Source organism: Vanellus vanellus (genome assembly GCF_965231255.1).
Source record: "Vanellus vanellus genome assembly, chromosome: 7".
NCBI lineage: Eukaryota > Metazoa > Chordata > Aves > Charadriiformes > Charadriidae > Vanellus > Vanellus vanellus.
In genome coordinates, this window is record NC_138912.1 from 16556038 (window position 1) to 16571878 (window position 15841).

Genomic DNA, 15841 nt, shown 5'->3' on the forward strand with positions numbered 1-15841 from the left:
TTCCCAGGGCTTCCGGGCACGGGGAAGGGATGGGGGGGGCCAGGGCAGGGGACGTCTTGGCACAGAGCTGGACGCTGCGTCCCAGGGTTTGCAAGGCACTGAACCTGGCAGAGCTTTGCCAGGGACTTGCAGGGGGACCGGAGACCAGCTGAGAAGGCGACAGGGTTGGATCCTGCCTGGTGCTCAGCAGAATGCCAGAGGCTCCCCAGCCTGTACGCCAGGAAGGCGCTGGGCAGGCAGGCGGGGGGCTGAGAACCCACTCCAGCCCCTGTTCTGCTCCAGGGAGGACCCAGGGGCATGTGGCTGGGGTGATGGGCCACCAAGCACTGCGGGATGGGGGTAGCCTGGCCCCCCTCCTTGAGCAGGCCAGCCCCAAGCACAGCCCTGGGAGCAGTGGGAGAAGGGGCAGCTTCGGGGAGAACTTAGCCCTGAACCCAGCACGGCTGCTTGGCAGGGCAAATTCCTGCCCAGCAGGATGGGGCAGAGGCCCTGCCGCGGTCCAGTGCTCCCTGAACCGCCGTCCCCAGCCCCAGCGAGCAGCACAGAGTGACAAGGGGCAGCAGCTGCCGGAGCCCCTTGGGGCTGGCCTCATCCCCGGCCATGCTCGGGGGGTTTGCACGTGCACTGAGCCCAAGTATGCCTGGGAAACATAGGAATTGCATTTGCTTTACTCCCTGTTCACAGGGGAGCTTGGCCCCATGGCTGACTGGTGTCTGAGAGCCCGGGTGTGGGGAAAGGGGTACAGGATGAGCTGCACCTCCCCAGACCCTGCCAAGCCCCCAAGGGCTCCACACATTTGGGAACAAGGGGGAAGGGGGGAAAACCCTGAGCAATTCCTCCACACAGGTTTGGCTATACCATTTTGTTCTCCAGCCAAAGCCCAGGGGTGATGCCAAGCCAATGCTATAAATCCTGCTTTGGAAATGCACTTTTCAGCAAGACGGTGATTTGCCAACAATCTCTCAGCCCCACTCTCCGCCTGTCCCTGGAGGCTGCCGGGTGCCAGCGAAGCCCACGGAGAGTGGGGAGGCGGGCAGACAGAGCCCCGGCTGGGCTGGAGGATGGGAATTCTGCCCGTGGCTGCCTGCAGGCACAGCTGACGGCGCACAGACACTGAGAAAGCAGCCCAGGCGCTGGGAACACCCACACACCCGCTTTAATCCCAGCCCCAAGATGGGTGAAAGCAGCTCAGAGCAGGGGGATGCGGGAGGGCTCCCAGAGACGCCGTGCCAAATCGCAGGCCTGCTGGACCACAAGCTCGGAGGGGATGATGCCCAGGTGCACGGTCAGCAGCTCGTAGCACTTCACCACCTCTGCCTGGTGGTTCTTGCTGTAGTAACGCAGCAGTTTCCTGGGAAGGAGAAGACAGAGGGCTCGGCAGGTGTGGTGCCGCCTGGCACCCCCTTTCTAACCACCTTCCCCCTAGCAAGTCCCTGGAAAGGACACTGCCCATCCACTGACAGGACCACGGCACCAGGTCGGAGAGAAGGGCTGTTGCAACCCTGGTGACACTGCAGCACTGGTACCACCCTGCAGCGACGCTCCAGTGAGGACAGCATCACCCATGGGGACCCCCGTTCCAGCACAGCCCTGTGCCCTGGTGCCAAACCACAGGGCTGGGGACTGCTCACCTGTAGTAGTCTCCTGCCAGCATCCCAATGGGAGCAGAGTCATCGGAGAGAACCGGTACCTCCATCACCTCCAGCTTGTAGCCCTGGGGAGAGATGACAGCAGAGGGCAGGAGCAGGGAGGGGACCACCAAGGAGCCGGAGCCAGCTGCGCCGACAGCCCTGCGCCCCATCCTCAGAAGGTGCCAGGGTAGAAGGGCTCAGCCCCTTCCTCGCTCCACGTACCAGCTCATTCTCAAACCAGAGGAAGTAGGAGCAGCAGTAGTCACCATCCTGCAGCATGAGCGTCATGTAGCCCTTCTGTAGGTATCGCCGGGCCAATGTGATCAGGGACCACACCTAGGGGACAAGGAGCACCTGAAACCTGAGCAGAAAACCCTCCAACCCCTCACCCCCTCCTGTGGTCCCCATCCCACCCCCAGCCCCAAGAGCAGTACCTTTCTCTTGATGAAGGCGGCCAGCGGCCCCTTGCCCAGCTCTGAGCTGGACTTCTCTGTCACACTGAGAGATGGTGCCATCATCTGCCCAGCCGTGCGGTCCACATAGATGAAGTGCACCAGGCCAGGAAAGTCCTCCAGATACGTGGGGTGGGTTAAGGGTGTCCAACAACTTTGGTGCCCTTCCAGGACAGCCCCTAAGCCTTGGGGAAACTGCTTTTGCCCATCACACTCCTCCCCTCGAGCCTGGTGCTGGGGAGACAGGGTCCTCCCACTCCCACCTCTGCTACCCCCCCAGGGACCTCTCCTTGCTGGGCTGGGCTCCCAGCTGCAGGGACGGGTATGACACCATGGTGATATTGCGCCTGCTCTTGACCAGCAGAAAGTCCCGCCAGTCCAGCAGCTTCTCCCTGCCGAGAAGAGGCACAGTGAGAGGCCGGGACCCCACAAGCCCCAGCACGGTTGGGTGTGAGGCAGCCCCCCGGGAATACCGGCTATACCCATACACTCACCTCATCAGCTTCTGGGCACGGTCCCGCAGCCCCTGGGACAGGCTGTGGCCGGCAGGGGCCAGGAAGAGCTGGCGGTACACGGAGCAGAGCTGCCGCTTCACATTGGCCACTGCCTGCAGCAGCCTGAGCCGGGAGACATGGACAGCACCGAGTTTCATCCCTGGATCCCCAGTGTCGCAGGGACAGCTGTGCCATCCCCCAGGCCGGGAAAGGTCCCCGCCTCTCCGGATACTTTCCCCGGCCAGCATGTACTCACTCCAAGGAGTTCACAGGCTCGCTCCGTGAAAATATCTTGTTCTTGAAGTCCACCCAGGCGTTCTGCAACTAGAGAGAGACAGGGGTCAGTGTCAGGCTGCGGGGACAGTGGGATAGGGTCCTTGTGTCCCCACTCCCACCTGGATGTCCTGCCCACTCAGCTTCTTCACAAACTTGTCCATGCGCTGCCGCAGCTCAGCCAGGAATGGGTAGGAGCGTGGGGCTCCCGCCTCCGGCCCCTCTTCCAGCTTCCTCTCCAGCACCAAGAAACCATCCAGCAGCTGGTACAAGGTGACAGCCACCTGGGTCGTGGAGCCCTGCCAGGGAGGGGAGAGGTGGGTCAGCCAGGACCTAGCCCACCACTGCTTCCTTCACCTTAGAGGCAGCTCACCTTGGTCAGGAGGACAAGGGAGATGCCCGGCCAGAGCGGGAGGCAGTGCATGGTGTGCGGCAGCAAGGGGCAGTAGCCTTCCCGCAGGTTGGCGTCCAGGAAGATCCTTCTGGGGTTTGATGCTTCAGGGACCAGAGGCTCCAAGGTCTGGAGCAAGTCCTCTGCCATCTGGGGAGAGAGGGGAGATGCTCAGCCCCCTGCAGGGATGAGACAGCCTGCACCGACCCAGGATGCTCTGGAGGAACACAGCAATGCCCTGAAAGCTGCAACCGGGCACGACTGAACCGATGGAGCTGGAGGGGATAGGCAGCAAAAGATCAGCAGCCAGGGAAGTGCTCAGGGACCCCAAAAGAGCAGCAGATAGAGTGGAAGCCACTTGCAAAGACACAGGTTGCAAACACCTTGCACCAAGGCCAGCACTTGCTTGCAGAGAGTGAGCGTGTGAGGCTCACCAGCATGTGGCAGGGAAGCAGCCCAGAAAGCCCAGAGGCAGCAGAGGGAGACACCGGACTACTCTGAGGCAGCCCCGGCCCCTCTGTGCTGACAGCTCTGGACATGGAGACCGTAAGCAATGCTCCAGAGAGGGTGGTCAGAGCTGTCAGTTATGCACAACACAGGGGACACAGGGCACACCCCCAGCCCTAGAGCCCAGGGCACCCACAGCCCCAGCACAGCAAAGGACAAGTGACGAGGACTGGAGACTACAAAGAGCAGCAGGACGCACGGAGGAGGTGCAGAGCCAGGAGGGACTGCAGGACCCCTTGCTCACCTGGACTTCTGACGCGTCTGCCTCCCCGGTGCCCAGCATCTCAGCACCCTCCGACCAGCTCTCACTGCCTGCACAGGGAGCACCAGCAGGTCACCCTCCCTGCTGGCTCCCCACGCAGCCCCCAGAGCCTCTGCAGGGCTGGGGGGTGCGGGGTAGGGCTGCTGCCCGGCTGGGCACTCACCCGTGCTGTGCCTGCCTGGTGAGGGCTCCGGTGTGTAGTAAACCTCAGGCACGGAAAGATCATCTGTGTCCTGCCGGCGAGAAGGGCTGGGTCAGGGATGGGAGTGATGCAGGCAGCCCAGCCAGCATCCCACCCCGCAGCCCCCGATCCCAGGCACTCACCTGATCATCCGAGTCCTTCTCCGCAGCTCCGTGGGAGCCAGGGCCGCTCACAGGGATGCTCTCGCTTCTCTTGGGTCCCTGGGGGAGCACATTCCCTGCCACAGGCTTCCAAAAAAGGGGGGAAAAAATTAAGGCCTGGCCACCATGGTATCACCCCATGTGGGGACCGAGACCTGCTGCCCCCCACACCCTGCTCTGGAGCACCTGGGGGCCAAGCTCCTCCTCGGCGCTCTGGCTGGGGTACAGGTCCTGCACCAGGAGGATGAGGATGAGCAGGTCAGCGGGGCGGATGGAGCTGGCATTGCGGCTGCAGGCCAGAGAGGGAAAGGTGAGCCGGGAAGACAAGTGGCTGCCCCGGGGAGGGTGGTGGGGCCGGGCGCACCTGGAGTAGAAGGCCAGCAACTTGGTGTGCACCAGGAGGAAGGCATGGCCCACCTCGTCCCCTCCGCGCTCCGGGCTGGTGTTGATGTATTGCACCACCTGCCGCTCCAGGAACTCGATGCACTGCTCACACAGCTGAGGGTGGATCAGCCGCTCCACAGCCTGGGGGGGCAGGCAGGGGGGGATGGCTGCTGAGACCCCCAGACCCAGCCACACAGCCTTGGGGGCAGGTGTGAGCCTCCACTGCACCCGGGAGCTGCCCCAAATTCCCTGGTCCAGAGACCTTCCCTACATTCCAGGACTCCACACAGCCTCGCACACCTAGGACACCCCAAAAGCGAGGGATACCCCGGGACACAGTACCTCCACCGCAAAGCTCTGGTCCTCCTCCCTCAAGTGGCAGTAGGTCTCCAGCAAGCCCCGCAGCAGGCTCCAGACACGCTCCCGCTGCTCCGAATCAGCCGGCCGCAACCTGCAACGGCCACAGAGTGTGAGCCGAGGGCCAGCCATCACCTCCTTGGGTAGGATGGGCACCCCAAAACCCAGCAGGTGGGTCCTGCTGCAAAGGGAGTGTCTCAGCTTGGAGACACCCACTCCCACCCCCCCCAGGGCCGCACGAAGGCACCGCTTGGCAGCTGCCCCACCACCCAGTGTGCCAGCCCATGCCGTCCGACTGGCCGTTCCCACTCACTCCTTGCGGATGAGGTGGCAGTCGAGGGTGACGAGGCCGCAGTGAACCTCCACCAAGCGCCGCAGCACAAAGAGGGTCCGTCGCAGGTCGTCCTCGCTCTCCGTCCCGTCGCCGTTCACCGCGATGTACAGGCAGTCCCCGAACTGCAACCAGCAGCGGGGTCAGGCGGGGGGTCGGCCGGGGCACCCCGGTCCCCGGTGTCGGCCCTACCATGTGCAGGACGTGGAGGTGCCGCCCACGCTCGGTGGCGAAGCAGGTGTAGGTGTCGGCGAGCTTCTCCAGCAGCGCGGCGCAGGAGATGATGAGTGGGGCGAAGAGGGTGTTGAGGCTGTCCTCCAGCGCCGGGCCCTTGGGGCACACGCTGCCGGGTCAGCGCCCACCCGCGACCACGCACCGCGCACCCCCTTCCCCGTCCCGCCCCGTCCACTCCCGCCCCACCTGCCCGGCGTGGGGTGGTCGCAGCCGCCGGAGGAAGGCGGCATCGGCCCAGTAGAAGAGCAGCTCGGCCGCGGTGCTGGCGATCAGGACGCACCGCATGGCCCGGCCCGGCCCGACCCGGCCCACGGCGGCGGCGGGGGACACCAGGACCGCGCAGCTCCGCCCGCCCCGCGCCGCTTCCTGCTCCGCCGCGCGTGACCGCCGCGCCCACGCGCGCAGCGCCCCCCGCGGCCCGGCGCGAGCCTGCACCGGCGCTCCCCGCCCCCGCCCCGCTCCCGCTCCCGGTCCCGTCCCGTAGCGGACAGAAGACGCCGGCGCGGTTGACAGCCCAACTTTATTACACCTCCGGTAGCGCCTCGGCGCGTCCCGGCTGCTCCTGCCCGCGGCACCGTCCCTCTCCCGGGCAGGACACACTCACGGCCCGGCCGCCGCCCCGGGGCGGGGAGGGAGGCGGGGAGGGAGGGAGGGAGGGAGGGAAGGAAGGGGGGGGTGTCCAGGGCTGCCCTCCGGCCCCGCCTCCCGCCGCTCCGCTCCGCTCCGGGCCGTATAATTTAATTATCAACACTTCCAGGCGCGGACCCCCCGAGCCCCGCCCGCCCGGGGCGGACCCCGGCGCCCCTTCTCCCGGCCCGGCCCGGCCCGCCCCCGCCCGCAGCATCCCCGCACCGCCGGTCCCGGCCGGGCTGGCGGCAGCCGGCGGCAGCCGGCGGCAGCAGAGGGAGCTGCTTCCATGCGGTTGCTGCACCGGCAGCGCTGCCCGCGGCCCCCCGCCACCCGGGAAGGTGCCGAGGAAAGGGGGACCCGGCTGATGGAGGGGTCACCCTGAGGGGCAGCGGGGCTGGGGGCGGAGGGGAGGGTGCCCATCCCCGGCTATGCCAGGGCTCAGCACCCCCGTCCTCCCCAGCAGCCGGTGGGCACCGGATCCCGGGTGCCTCTCACAAGCTTGTGGATGGATGGCGGCAGGCCCTGCAGATTTGCCGTCGCACTGCTCCGGCGGGATGGCGGCCAGGGCCGAGTGGGGCTCTGCAGTCGCAGGGCAGGAGAGGAGGGCGTCAAGGCGGAGGGCATCCAGGGTGCGAGGACGAGGGCACGGCACAGTGCCCGCCCAACGTGGCCCTGCTGCGAGGCTGTGCGGGCTGCGAGGAGGCAGCGTGTCCTGGGGAGTATGTGGGGGCAGGAGCGGGGCCGGTGGGTCCCTTCTGGGCCATGGGCTATCGGTACCGGCAGGCCAGCGCGTTCACATTCTTCACCACATAGAAGCTCATGGTCAGCGGGGGGATGACCAGGGTGCGGCCGGCCCGCAGCGGACGAGGCTTTAGCTCAGGGAGGGTCCCGTCATCCACCATGGCCAGTGGCTGCCCGTTGAGCTGAACTGACCTGTAGGACCAAGGAGAGGGTCAGGGCGGTGGCATGGAGGATAGGATGCGGTGGTGGCGGCAGCCCCATTCACCAGCATCGCACTTACTTGGAGTGGAGCCCGTCTTTGCCATAGGGCTGCAGCAGGTACTGGTGGACGATCTTGTCCCGCAGCGTCCCCGCCAGCTTGATTTTCTTCCGTGAGCGATGCAGGTTGATGATGTAAAGGGTAATGGACCCCCGAACATAGTTGTGGCTGCAAAGGGGAGAGTGGGAGCTGAGGGGCATGTTGGCATGTGGCATGGGAGCATCACCTCCAAGAAGGGGTTTGGGGGTCTCTGCAAGAACCAGCCTCATGCAGCCATCCGGAGGGGACATCACCATCACAGCTGCCCCTCCACAGGGAGATGCCACCTCCCCATCACAAAGCCCAGTTCCAGGATAACACCTTCCCAATCTCTCCCTCCCCTCCTTGGCCAGGGGTGGCATGGCTGAAGGGGGTGCCACAGGGGTGGTGGTCCCAGGGCAGCCCCCCCAGGGCCTTGTGAGGAGGAGGCTGAGAATGGTGGGGAGCTCTGTGCATGAGTGGCGTCTGCCCCCACCGCCCTGGGCACCTAACTGACAGGTCCAGACACTGATCCTCTGTCCCTGCCTAATCAGGCAGCCCCAAACAAAGGCTATAAAGCACTTTGCACCTGTCAGTTACTGGACAAGGTTTCCTACTGAGCTGGAGGCATGTTGAAAGCATCTGGACTGTGTAAAGAAACAGTCTCTCCTCCTCCACAATAGCAACTTGTGTCTGCAGAGGAGGTGGCTGCCCCCCCGGCTCGCTGGGGCGCTTTCAAAGACCTTATCAGCGAAACAATAACCAGGCCGGGCTCCCCGGCAGTGTGGCCCAGCGGGTAACCCGACCGACTGGGGGCCCCTCATGTGAAATCCACTCCCTTGATCTCTGCTGCTGGGGGCTGCCCACCGGCCACCGCACCGGCCCCGGCCGGCCCCGTTCCCAGGCATGGGCTAGCCACGACTTTCATCAGAGGCATCACCATTCCCGCCCGCTCCCTCCACCACGACAGTGGCCAGAGCAGCACCCGAGTGGGTCCCCTGGGAAGCCAACCTGCCTTGCCAGAGCCAAAGCCTGGGCTCCCGCCCCAGCATGTCCTCTGGTCCCCACCTCCTGGGGTTCCCTCTCACCCCCTGCCCCCTGCAGCCCCCAGCCTCCCTCGCTCCGCTTACTTGTGGTAGCTGGTGCAGTGGGCGTAAATGCGGAGCTTGTCACGAATGACTCTGCCGGGCCGGGGTTTCCTCTGGAGACCGGCCACGTGGATTGCCAGGACCTTGGGACCAATGAGGCGCTTGTAGAGCAGGGACAGCCAGTAGTCCTGGGGGGCAGAGGGGACAGTCAGCAGCACAATGCCCCCCCCCCCCTCCCCGATTCACAGCGGGAGCGGGCAGGAGAGGCTGGCTTCCCTGCATACAGCCTAGCAAAACTTTGGCTGTTGGGATGAAAATGTTGTGTGCCAGATGTCTCCCTTGGGGTGAGCTTGGGTTTTTTTTTGTGCAGTCCAAGCCAAAATGGCATCGCTGTTTCCAGGAAAGCGATTAAAGGACGAATACATGGCTCTGCCCGCGCTGAGAGACACCGATACCCTCTAAAGGAGCTTGGCTTTTGGCTGGGCTGCAAAGCGTGGGGAGCATCATGGATGCCCTTCCACATTCACGCAGACCTGCACGTAGCCATGCTGCGGACCTGTGCACCAGCTCCACCTGAGGTATGCGGGACGATGATGCCTCTGGAGCAGGCAGGTCGCCCTCCACCCCACCTTGTACACCAGAGCTCTCACCACGCTCACGCTGGCTTTGGTGACTGCTGAGGGTGCTCCACTTCCCAGAGGTACTTCTCCTGTTTTAAAGCCTCCCGTGGAGTTAACCACCCATGAACACAGCACGGGGAAGCCAAGCCCTCAAGAAGTAGGAAAAGTTCAGCCCCTGCACACATGCGTTAATGATGCAGCCTTTAATTACGTCACCACATACTACTTTTTCCCGCAGGGCATGGCCTCGCTCGGCACACAGGATGGGCCCCAAGCCCCGGGGAGGGAGGCGAGGCTGTGCCGTGACGGAGGCCGCTGCCGGCAGGCCCCCCCCCCTCCCCTCATCCGCTGCAGAAGCTGGGAGGTGTGCGATAAATGAAGCAGGGTTGTGGGAAGGGAAAGGGCAGGCTCAGGCGCTCGCCTGCCGTTCTGCAGGATGGGGCTCTGGCCCTGCCGCTGCTCTGGGCACCCTGGGTGATGCTGGGGAGATGGAGCCTCTCACACTGCTTCTCTGGGTGCTGCCTGTGGGTGCGAGGGCACTGCCTGGGTGCTGGGCCACCTTCTCACACACGAGCACTCTGGATAAACACCCTCTGCGCAGCCCAAACTGGCTGCACCACAGTGACCACGTGCCCCAGGGCAATTGGGATGATCCCCCCCCAACCTGTCGGCAATGTCGGACACCCAGCACCCATGGTCATGCTGGCACCAGGGACTGCTCTGACTGGCAGCGTCCGACCCACACAGTGAGGATGACCCACTGCTGACGTGGAAAGGACCACGCATCAAACAACATGCAGCGCTCTGCACACTGCCTGGGGAAGCAGGAGGAACGCCCTGCATGGTTAGGATAGTGACAGGAAGAGGTCTGCCATCCCAGAGGGGCATGGAAGGGGGGAATGGGGTCTCCAGGGCCCCAGGCTACAGGGCAGGATGGACAGGTGGAAGCGCAGAACCCTCACACAGGTACAGGTATCCATCCCGTGGGTGGGAAGCCCTCACACAGCCCCTGACTAACATGCAGTTTGGGTGAAGAGGCCAGCAGATGAAACAGAACAATGCTGCAGCAGCAACCAGCATGAGGTGAATACCCACCGGCCAGACCGGACTGCTGGTCCCCATCCTCTCCAGCCCAGCTCAGCAGAAGCTCACCAGTTCCAGCAGCACTGGGCTGGCCTGGCGAAGGGAGATCCAAACCCACTTCCCCGTTTCTGGGTAAGCTTTTGCCACAATGCTGGAGGAAAAGCCACCTTCTGCTCTCCTCTCGCTGCTCCCAGCCAAAACCACGGGGCTTTGTGCCACACCAGCCTGGTAACTGCTTCTCCTGCAAATCCCAGGCTCCGGAGGAGACACGAGGGTGAAGGGAGAGGCTTGTGCACTCCGGGGCAGCTCAGCCCACGAGGCCGAAGCTCCCAGGGAGGATGAGCTGCAGTTGCTCAATACTGCAGACATGTGCCATCGCTGGGGTGTGTGTCACCGTCCCCGTCCCTGCCGGCTGGCGGTGCTGCCCCACACCCTGGGGACATCCCAGCCGGCACTGTGCTGCAGGGGCTGTGCCAGCCCACCCCGCTCGAGCCCACAGCAAGCAGGAGAAGCAGTGCCTGGCACACTGCTGGCTCCCCGGCGAGCCATGCCGATTAGCAAGCATCATTAGATGAGTAATTACTTGAGTTTACAGCAAGGCCAAAGGTGAGCACAGATTGCAGTGTTTAGCCCCACAGTCATTGAGTTAAAAATAAATGAGTTCAGTACTCTGAGCTACCCGTCAGCTCAGGCTCTGAGGTCTTTCTAGCAGCCCCCTTGGGGTTTTCTGCCTCTTCTCCATATTCCCACTGATGAGATCCTGCTTTCACCCACAAGTTATGGGAGCAACAGAGGCCAGAGACTTTGTGGGCACCCTCAAAATTTCCATATGGGTTTCAAGAGCTGTTTTGCAGGGGGCTCGTGATGGTCATCACGATGGGGAGCTGGCATCAGAAGCTCCAGCCTTTGGCTGAGCACTGACCCCTCTGAGCAGGGTGGTCCCTGGGGGTTTGCTGCTTCGAAACCGGCATCCCTCCGCTCTCAAGGCTCAGCAGCAGCAAGGTTTGCAATGTGGGGGTGTGGGGACCTGCCCAGCCCCGTGACCTGCCCCGGTTGCTGCCAAATCTCGCGTCTTGACATACACACTTCCCAAGGGTGCTCTGGCAAACCCTGCTCCCCTGCAGAGCTGGGGAAGCTCAGCCTGGGGCTCCCGCCGTGGCGGGTCACAGGCAGAGCTGTGCCGTTCAGCATCTCCTGGGCTGGGCACAAGGAGAGATGCTTGTCCTCTGGGAAGCATTGGCCACTATTCATGAGCTTCTGATCTAGCTACGAGTACATAGCTTTTCTGAGAAAAAAACATGCGGAAACCACAAGACGGGTTAGGCGGTCAGCAGTGATGCAGGACGAGCTGTTCTGCAAAGCATGAGATGACCACGCCTGAGCATAAAGTATTTTGGTGCAGGCAATGCCCTCAGGGCATCATGGGGACCCACTTGTCCCTCCAGCATCTGCAGGAGGCGAGGGGATAGCAGTGATTTTACTTTGCCTTGCTGGCAAGGCTAGCCCCAAAGTCTCCATTTCGAGAAGGATGTGGAAATACCAAAGAGAGTTCAAAGGAGGGCCAGAAAAACGACCCGGGGCTGGAAAAGGAGCCGTTCAGCGCCGGCCTCAAGGCACTCGAGCTCTTCAGCTTACTGCAGGGAAGCGCTGAAGACAGCTGCAGCTTTTCGCGTCATCACAAGCCCGCTTGCGGCGGGGGCCAAAATCATGTTACTTGCAATAAATTACCAGGAGCTGGTGACACCGAACATTTGGGTGATGAATTACACACACACCTAGCATGACGGAAACAAACCTGCCGGGTGTGGGCACTTCCCCCAGCTGGGCTGGTGCTCCGGGGGCTGCTCCTACCACTGGCATGAGTGAATCCCAGTTAAAAATCACACTGGAGATGCTGGGCACCTGCAGCTACTGGCTCCTCTTCAAACGGTGACCAGCTTGGGAAGCAGTTGCTCTTGAAACCCAGCTTGGCTGCATCCAGGGTGGCTTTTCCACCGATCAGTGACCTCTCCCAAGACCCCTGGCAGCAGCTGGCACCCCCTCCCATATGGCAAACCCTGTGTGAGAGAGGCCCCAGGCTGGCAGTGCCCAGCAGGCAAAGATGAGCACCCGCTTTGGAGTGCGGTGCCATGCATCCCAGCGGAGGCAGTCCCAGCGATCCCCAGAGAGATGCACGGCTCCAACCAGCGCAACCGCAGAAAGGATTTGGCTTTTGGAGTTACGGAGGGCTCCTGTTGCGAGGGCTGAGCCAGCAATACAGCTGTAGCGGTAGAGGAGGAATAACAGACAGGAATCTGGTCTGCTATTAGCCCCCTGGGAATTAAGGGAGCTTTCTTGCTTTAATTACTTTGCAGACCCATTAAGCAGTGCTGCCACTGCAGCCCTCAGAGCTGCAGGCGAGGAGCACCTGAAGGCAGAGGCGTCCTGCGCCCCAGAAGGTCTCCTGGCCACGACCCCTGATTTACGGGCAGGAAGGGCGCTTGTCTCAAGTGAGCTGATGTGCAGAGCTCAGGCCAGCCACATCTTCTGAGCACCATGGAGCTAGTGAAGACCCATGAGCTTTCCACTAGATGCGGAAAGCCCAGAGGGTCCCACTTGATCTCTTTGCACATTTTAATTCATTGCAGGAACTTTTAGAAACTTCAGCTTTTGGAAACAAGGCTGACTAGGCAGACCTTCAGACAGACCTATTAACCAGACCTGTCCGTCTCTGGAGCCATTAGGAAGGGCGCAGGAGCGTATCCCCACGCTCTCTCCTAGAAACGGCGAAGCTGCTTTACAGCCCGCCTGAGCTTGTTCAACTCCATGTTCACCACATGTGAGAAGATGTTGCCATAACCAGAAAACTGGAGTAACAGAGCTGTAGCCCTTCAATCTCCTGGGGGCTGTAACCAGCAAAGGCAGCTGAACTTCAGATGAGCAGGCTGCCGACCCTGCGGTGCACAGCCTCCTCTGGCTGGGGCTGCCGGGGCATATGGCTCTGTGTCCCCGTGTCACCGGCAGCATCAGCTGGCTGCTGCCCGCCCTCCTCCTCTTCCTCTTGCTTCTTCCCTCTTCTGAAGCTGCCCAAGCTCTTCCTCTGTCCCTCAGGCACGCTTGAGTTTCAACAGCCTGTTACAGATTGCTCCATTCCTGCACCTTCATCTGTGTTTTTCCACAGTCCAAGCAACCCGCATGGAGATAAGGGCTGGCTGATCTGCCTTCCTGTACCCCACGGGACCGAGAGCTTCACTCCTTTATCCCTCTGTTGAGCCTGATGGCTCGCTTTTGGCAAAAACATCTTCCACAAAAGTAGTGATTGTGGTTGTGAGGGCTTGGAAGGATGGAGAAGCTGCCACTTCCCAGGGAGTCTGTTCCAGCGGTTAAACATCCGCACTGTTAGCAATTCCACTCCTTATTTTCAGCTTGAATTTGTCTGGCTTCAGCTTCCAATCAGTGGTACTTGTTCTTTCTTTTTCCACTAGATTAAAGAGATCTTCAGCATCCAAAGCTTTCTCCCTGTGGAGGTCCGTACATCCTGTTCAAGCCATGGCTGGTCGTTCCTTCAGCAAGGCTGGACTGATGCCGCTTTTAACATTATCCCTGAGTTTTATGTGCTTCTTGGACTGTGGGAGTCTGAGGCTTTCTCACCCAAATCCTGTCACAGGTCCTGTGACAAGCAGAGCGGGGCAGAGCCTCTCCCCAAAAGGAAAATTTGCTGGAGTCAAAATGATCGGCTCCAGGAGTGGGTGCTGATGCTGTCCTCACGAGCTCGCATGTGCCCATCCTCAGGGGCATGAGCTGTTTGCCATTTTGCATGTGCACCCTCCTTGCATGGAGGTCCTGAAGAGCTGAGGGCTTGGTGAGTGGTCATCTACAACATTTGCTGCCGTACTGGGGGAATTTGCGGGTGTGCGCTGAGCACTACAGGGGACTGTCCAGAGAGGGTCTATGAATGGGGAACAACGCTCCTCCCAGCCCCAAATGAGGGGGCTTTGGGTGGACCGGGCTGCCCGGAGCCAGTGGCATCGGCCATGGAGGACAGACCCTTGCTTTGGTCCAGGCACCTGCAGCTGTGAAAGGATCGGCCAATGCTGCCCAATTCCTTTCTTGCTCAGACTCAGTCCCCACAGTCCCCTGAAGCTGCTGACGTCTCTCCCTGGGCGTCCGTTGCTTTCCCCGTGCTGATCCTCTTCCTTCCTGCTCTAACGGCTGCGGACGCTTCATCTCACACCACCGTTTCCTGCATCGCCTTCTGCCTTCACATCTTCCCAACAGCTTTCTCCGCCGGCAAACGGGCTACGGCTCAAGCATGACACGAGGGGCTGCCAGCCCCGCACCCCAGTGCCCTTCAGCTCAGGAGGGAGAGGAGAGGCGGCGGGCAGGGTGAGGAAGGGCAACGGGACATCAGAGGAGCAGCTCTGTAGAGCAGCACAGTTGCTGCCGTGGCTGTGTTGTGCACCCTGTGCACTTACGGGGCCTGCGGCAGGGTGGCTTTTGGTTAGGGAAAGGAAATCAGGTCACCTTTTGCAACAGCTCTGCAATGAGTCCCAAAGCGCAGCACCTGGGGACAGCCAGGAAAGTCGCTCCCAGTCCCAAATAACCTGCTAACGTGTGTGCACCCGTGTATCCAGAGAGCAGCGTTCTCACCCACCGGTGCCAGCAGCACCGCAAGCTCTGTGTTCGGGCTGAGCATCAGCCGTTCGCCCTACAGCCCGGGGTCTCCTGCAGCTGCGCCAGCAGCACAACCCATCAGGCCTCTGAAGAGCATCACGTCTTTCCAGCCTTCAGGCCACTGCGCCCTTTGCTCAGCCCCTCTCCCTTGTCGTTGTCTCTTCTGTTCTTTTTCCCCCACCCTGGAGAAAGGCCAAACACTGATTTTAAGGCAAAATTCCTGCTGTAGGTGTGGCAGTCACAGGAATTGCTGATGGGCACCGGTGGTACCGAGGGGACAGCCTGCCCGGGCACCGGGAAGGTGGTGTGTGGGAAGTGGACCCTGCCTACCACTGCCCTTCACGAGCTGTCCCCAGCCAGCAGCCTGCACCTTCCCAGGGAGCTGAGCAGACGGAGGAACAGCCAAGCCTCTCTTTTGTCATCACCTCTCTCTAACAGGGTCCAGGCCATGGAGGCCGTAGGAAGGGAGCGGAGCTGCTGGATCAGAGCGCTCAGAAACCAAATGCGACGACTTTGCTGTTTTCTGTTCTGCTGCTGCTCTTCACCATAATGCCACTTTCCTCTGCTCCGCTGGCGAGCACCGACCCACCCTGGGAAGGGTCTGGCTGTCCCACCTCCTCCACAGCCCCAGGGTGGCTCCGTCACCAAGGCGGGCAGGTCCGTCACTAGCACAGTGCCTCCGGGAGACATGGGCAGTGGCTGTGTCCATCCTTGCAAGTACCAACCGCTGCTGCTGGTCGCAGCCAGAGTGTGTCTCTGCCCTGGTCTCCAGCTCAGGAGGAGCAGCACAGCTCCGGGTCTGCATGTGTCCCGCAGCTCCGGCGGGTGGGTGCCAGAGCTGCTAGCCGCAGCACGGCTCTGATGCATTTGAGACTCCAAGCATACGCCCTTCAGAAATGTTTTTTATGGTGCACTAAGAGGGAAAGGTCTCTTAACCCACTGTGACAGCACGCAGAGTTTAGGTGCTTTAAATCTGCCTCCTTGTTTGCAGATAAAACAAGCCTCAAAGCGGAGCTCCTGGAAGGCTGAATGGAGTGAGGGTGCGCAGAGAGCAGAGGATGCCGTGGTCCTTGAGACATGGTATGATCATT

The 15841-nt window shown here is 61.8% G+C and overlaps 2 protein-coding genes across 2 annotated transcripts in view; both read right to left on the reverse strand.

The window, feature by feature from the left end:
• Positions 1-1156: 1156 nt before the first annotated feature.
• Positions 1157-6003, reverse strand: HPS1 (HPS1 biogenesis of lysosomal organelles complex 3 subunit 1). The gene is made up of 18 exons (XM_082486649.1): positions 5845-6003; positions 5617-5754; positions 5407-5549; positions 5079-5187; positions 4717-4877; positions 4539-4641; positions 4335-4439; positions 4174-4243; positions 3993-4060; positions 3224-3391; positions 2973-3149; positions 2834-2901; positions 2578-2700; positions 2410-2475; positions 2066-2210; positions 1854-1967; positions 1632-1714; positions 1157-1351 (listed from the first exon to the last, which is right to left on the reverse strand). The coding sequence occupies exons 1-18, from the start codon at positions 5941-5943 to the stop codon at positions 1189-1191; spliced, it is 2103 nt and encodes a 700-aa protein (XP_082342775.1). The 5' UTR covers positions 5944-6003; the 3' UTR covers positions 1157-1188.
• Positions 6004-7055: 1052 nt separating this feature from the next.
• The window catches only part of HPSE2 (heparanase 2 (inactive)), a gene marked incomplete at both ends in the record, with an annotated part of 112093 nt that continues 103307 nt past the window's right edge, over positions 7056-15841 (reverse strand). Inside the window, 3 exons of the mRNA XM_082486029.1 lie at positions 7056-7221; positions 7310-7456; positions 8437-8582. Coding sequence (XP_082342155.1) covers positions 7056-7221; positions 7310-7456; positions 8437-8582 — 459 coding nt within the window. The remainder of the gene's footprint in view (positions 7222-7309; positions 7457-8436; positions 8583-15841) is intronic.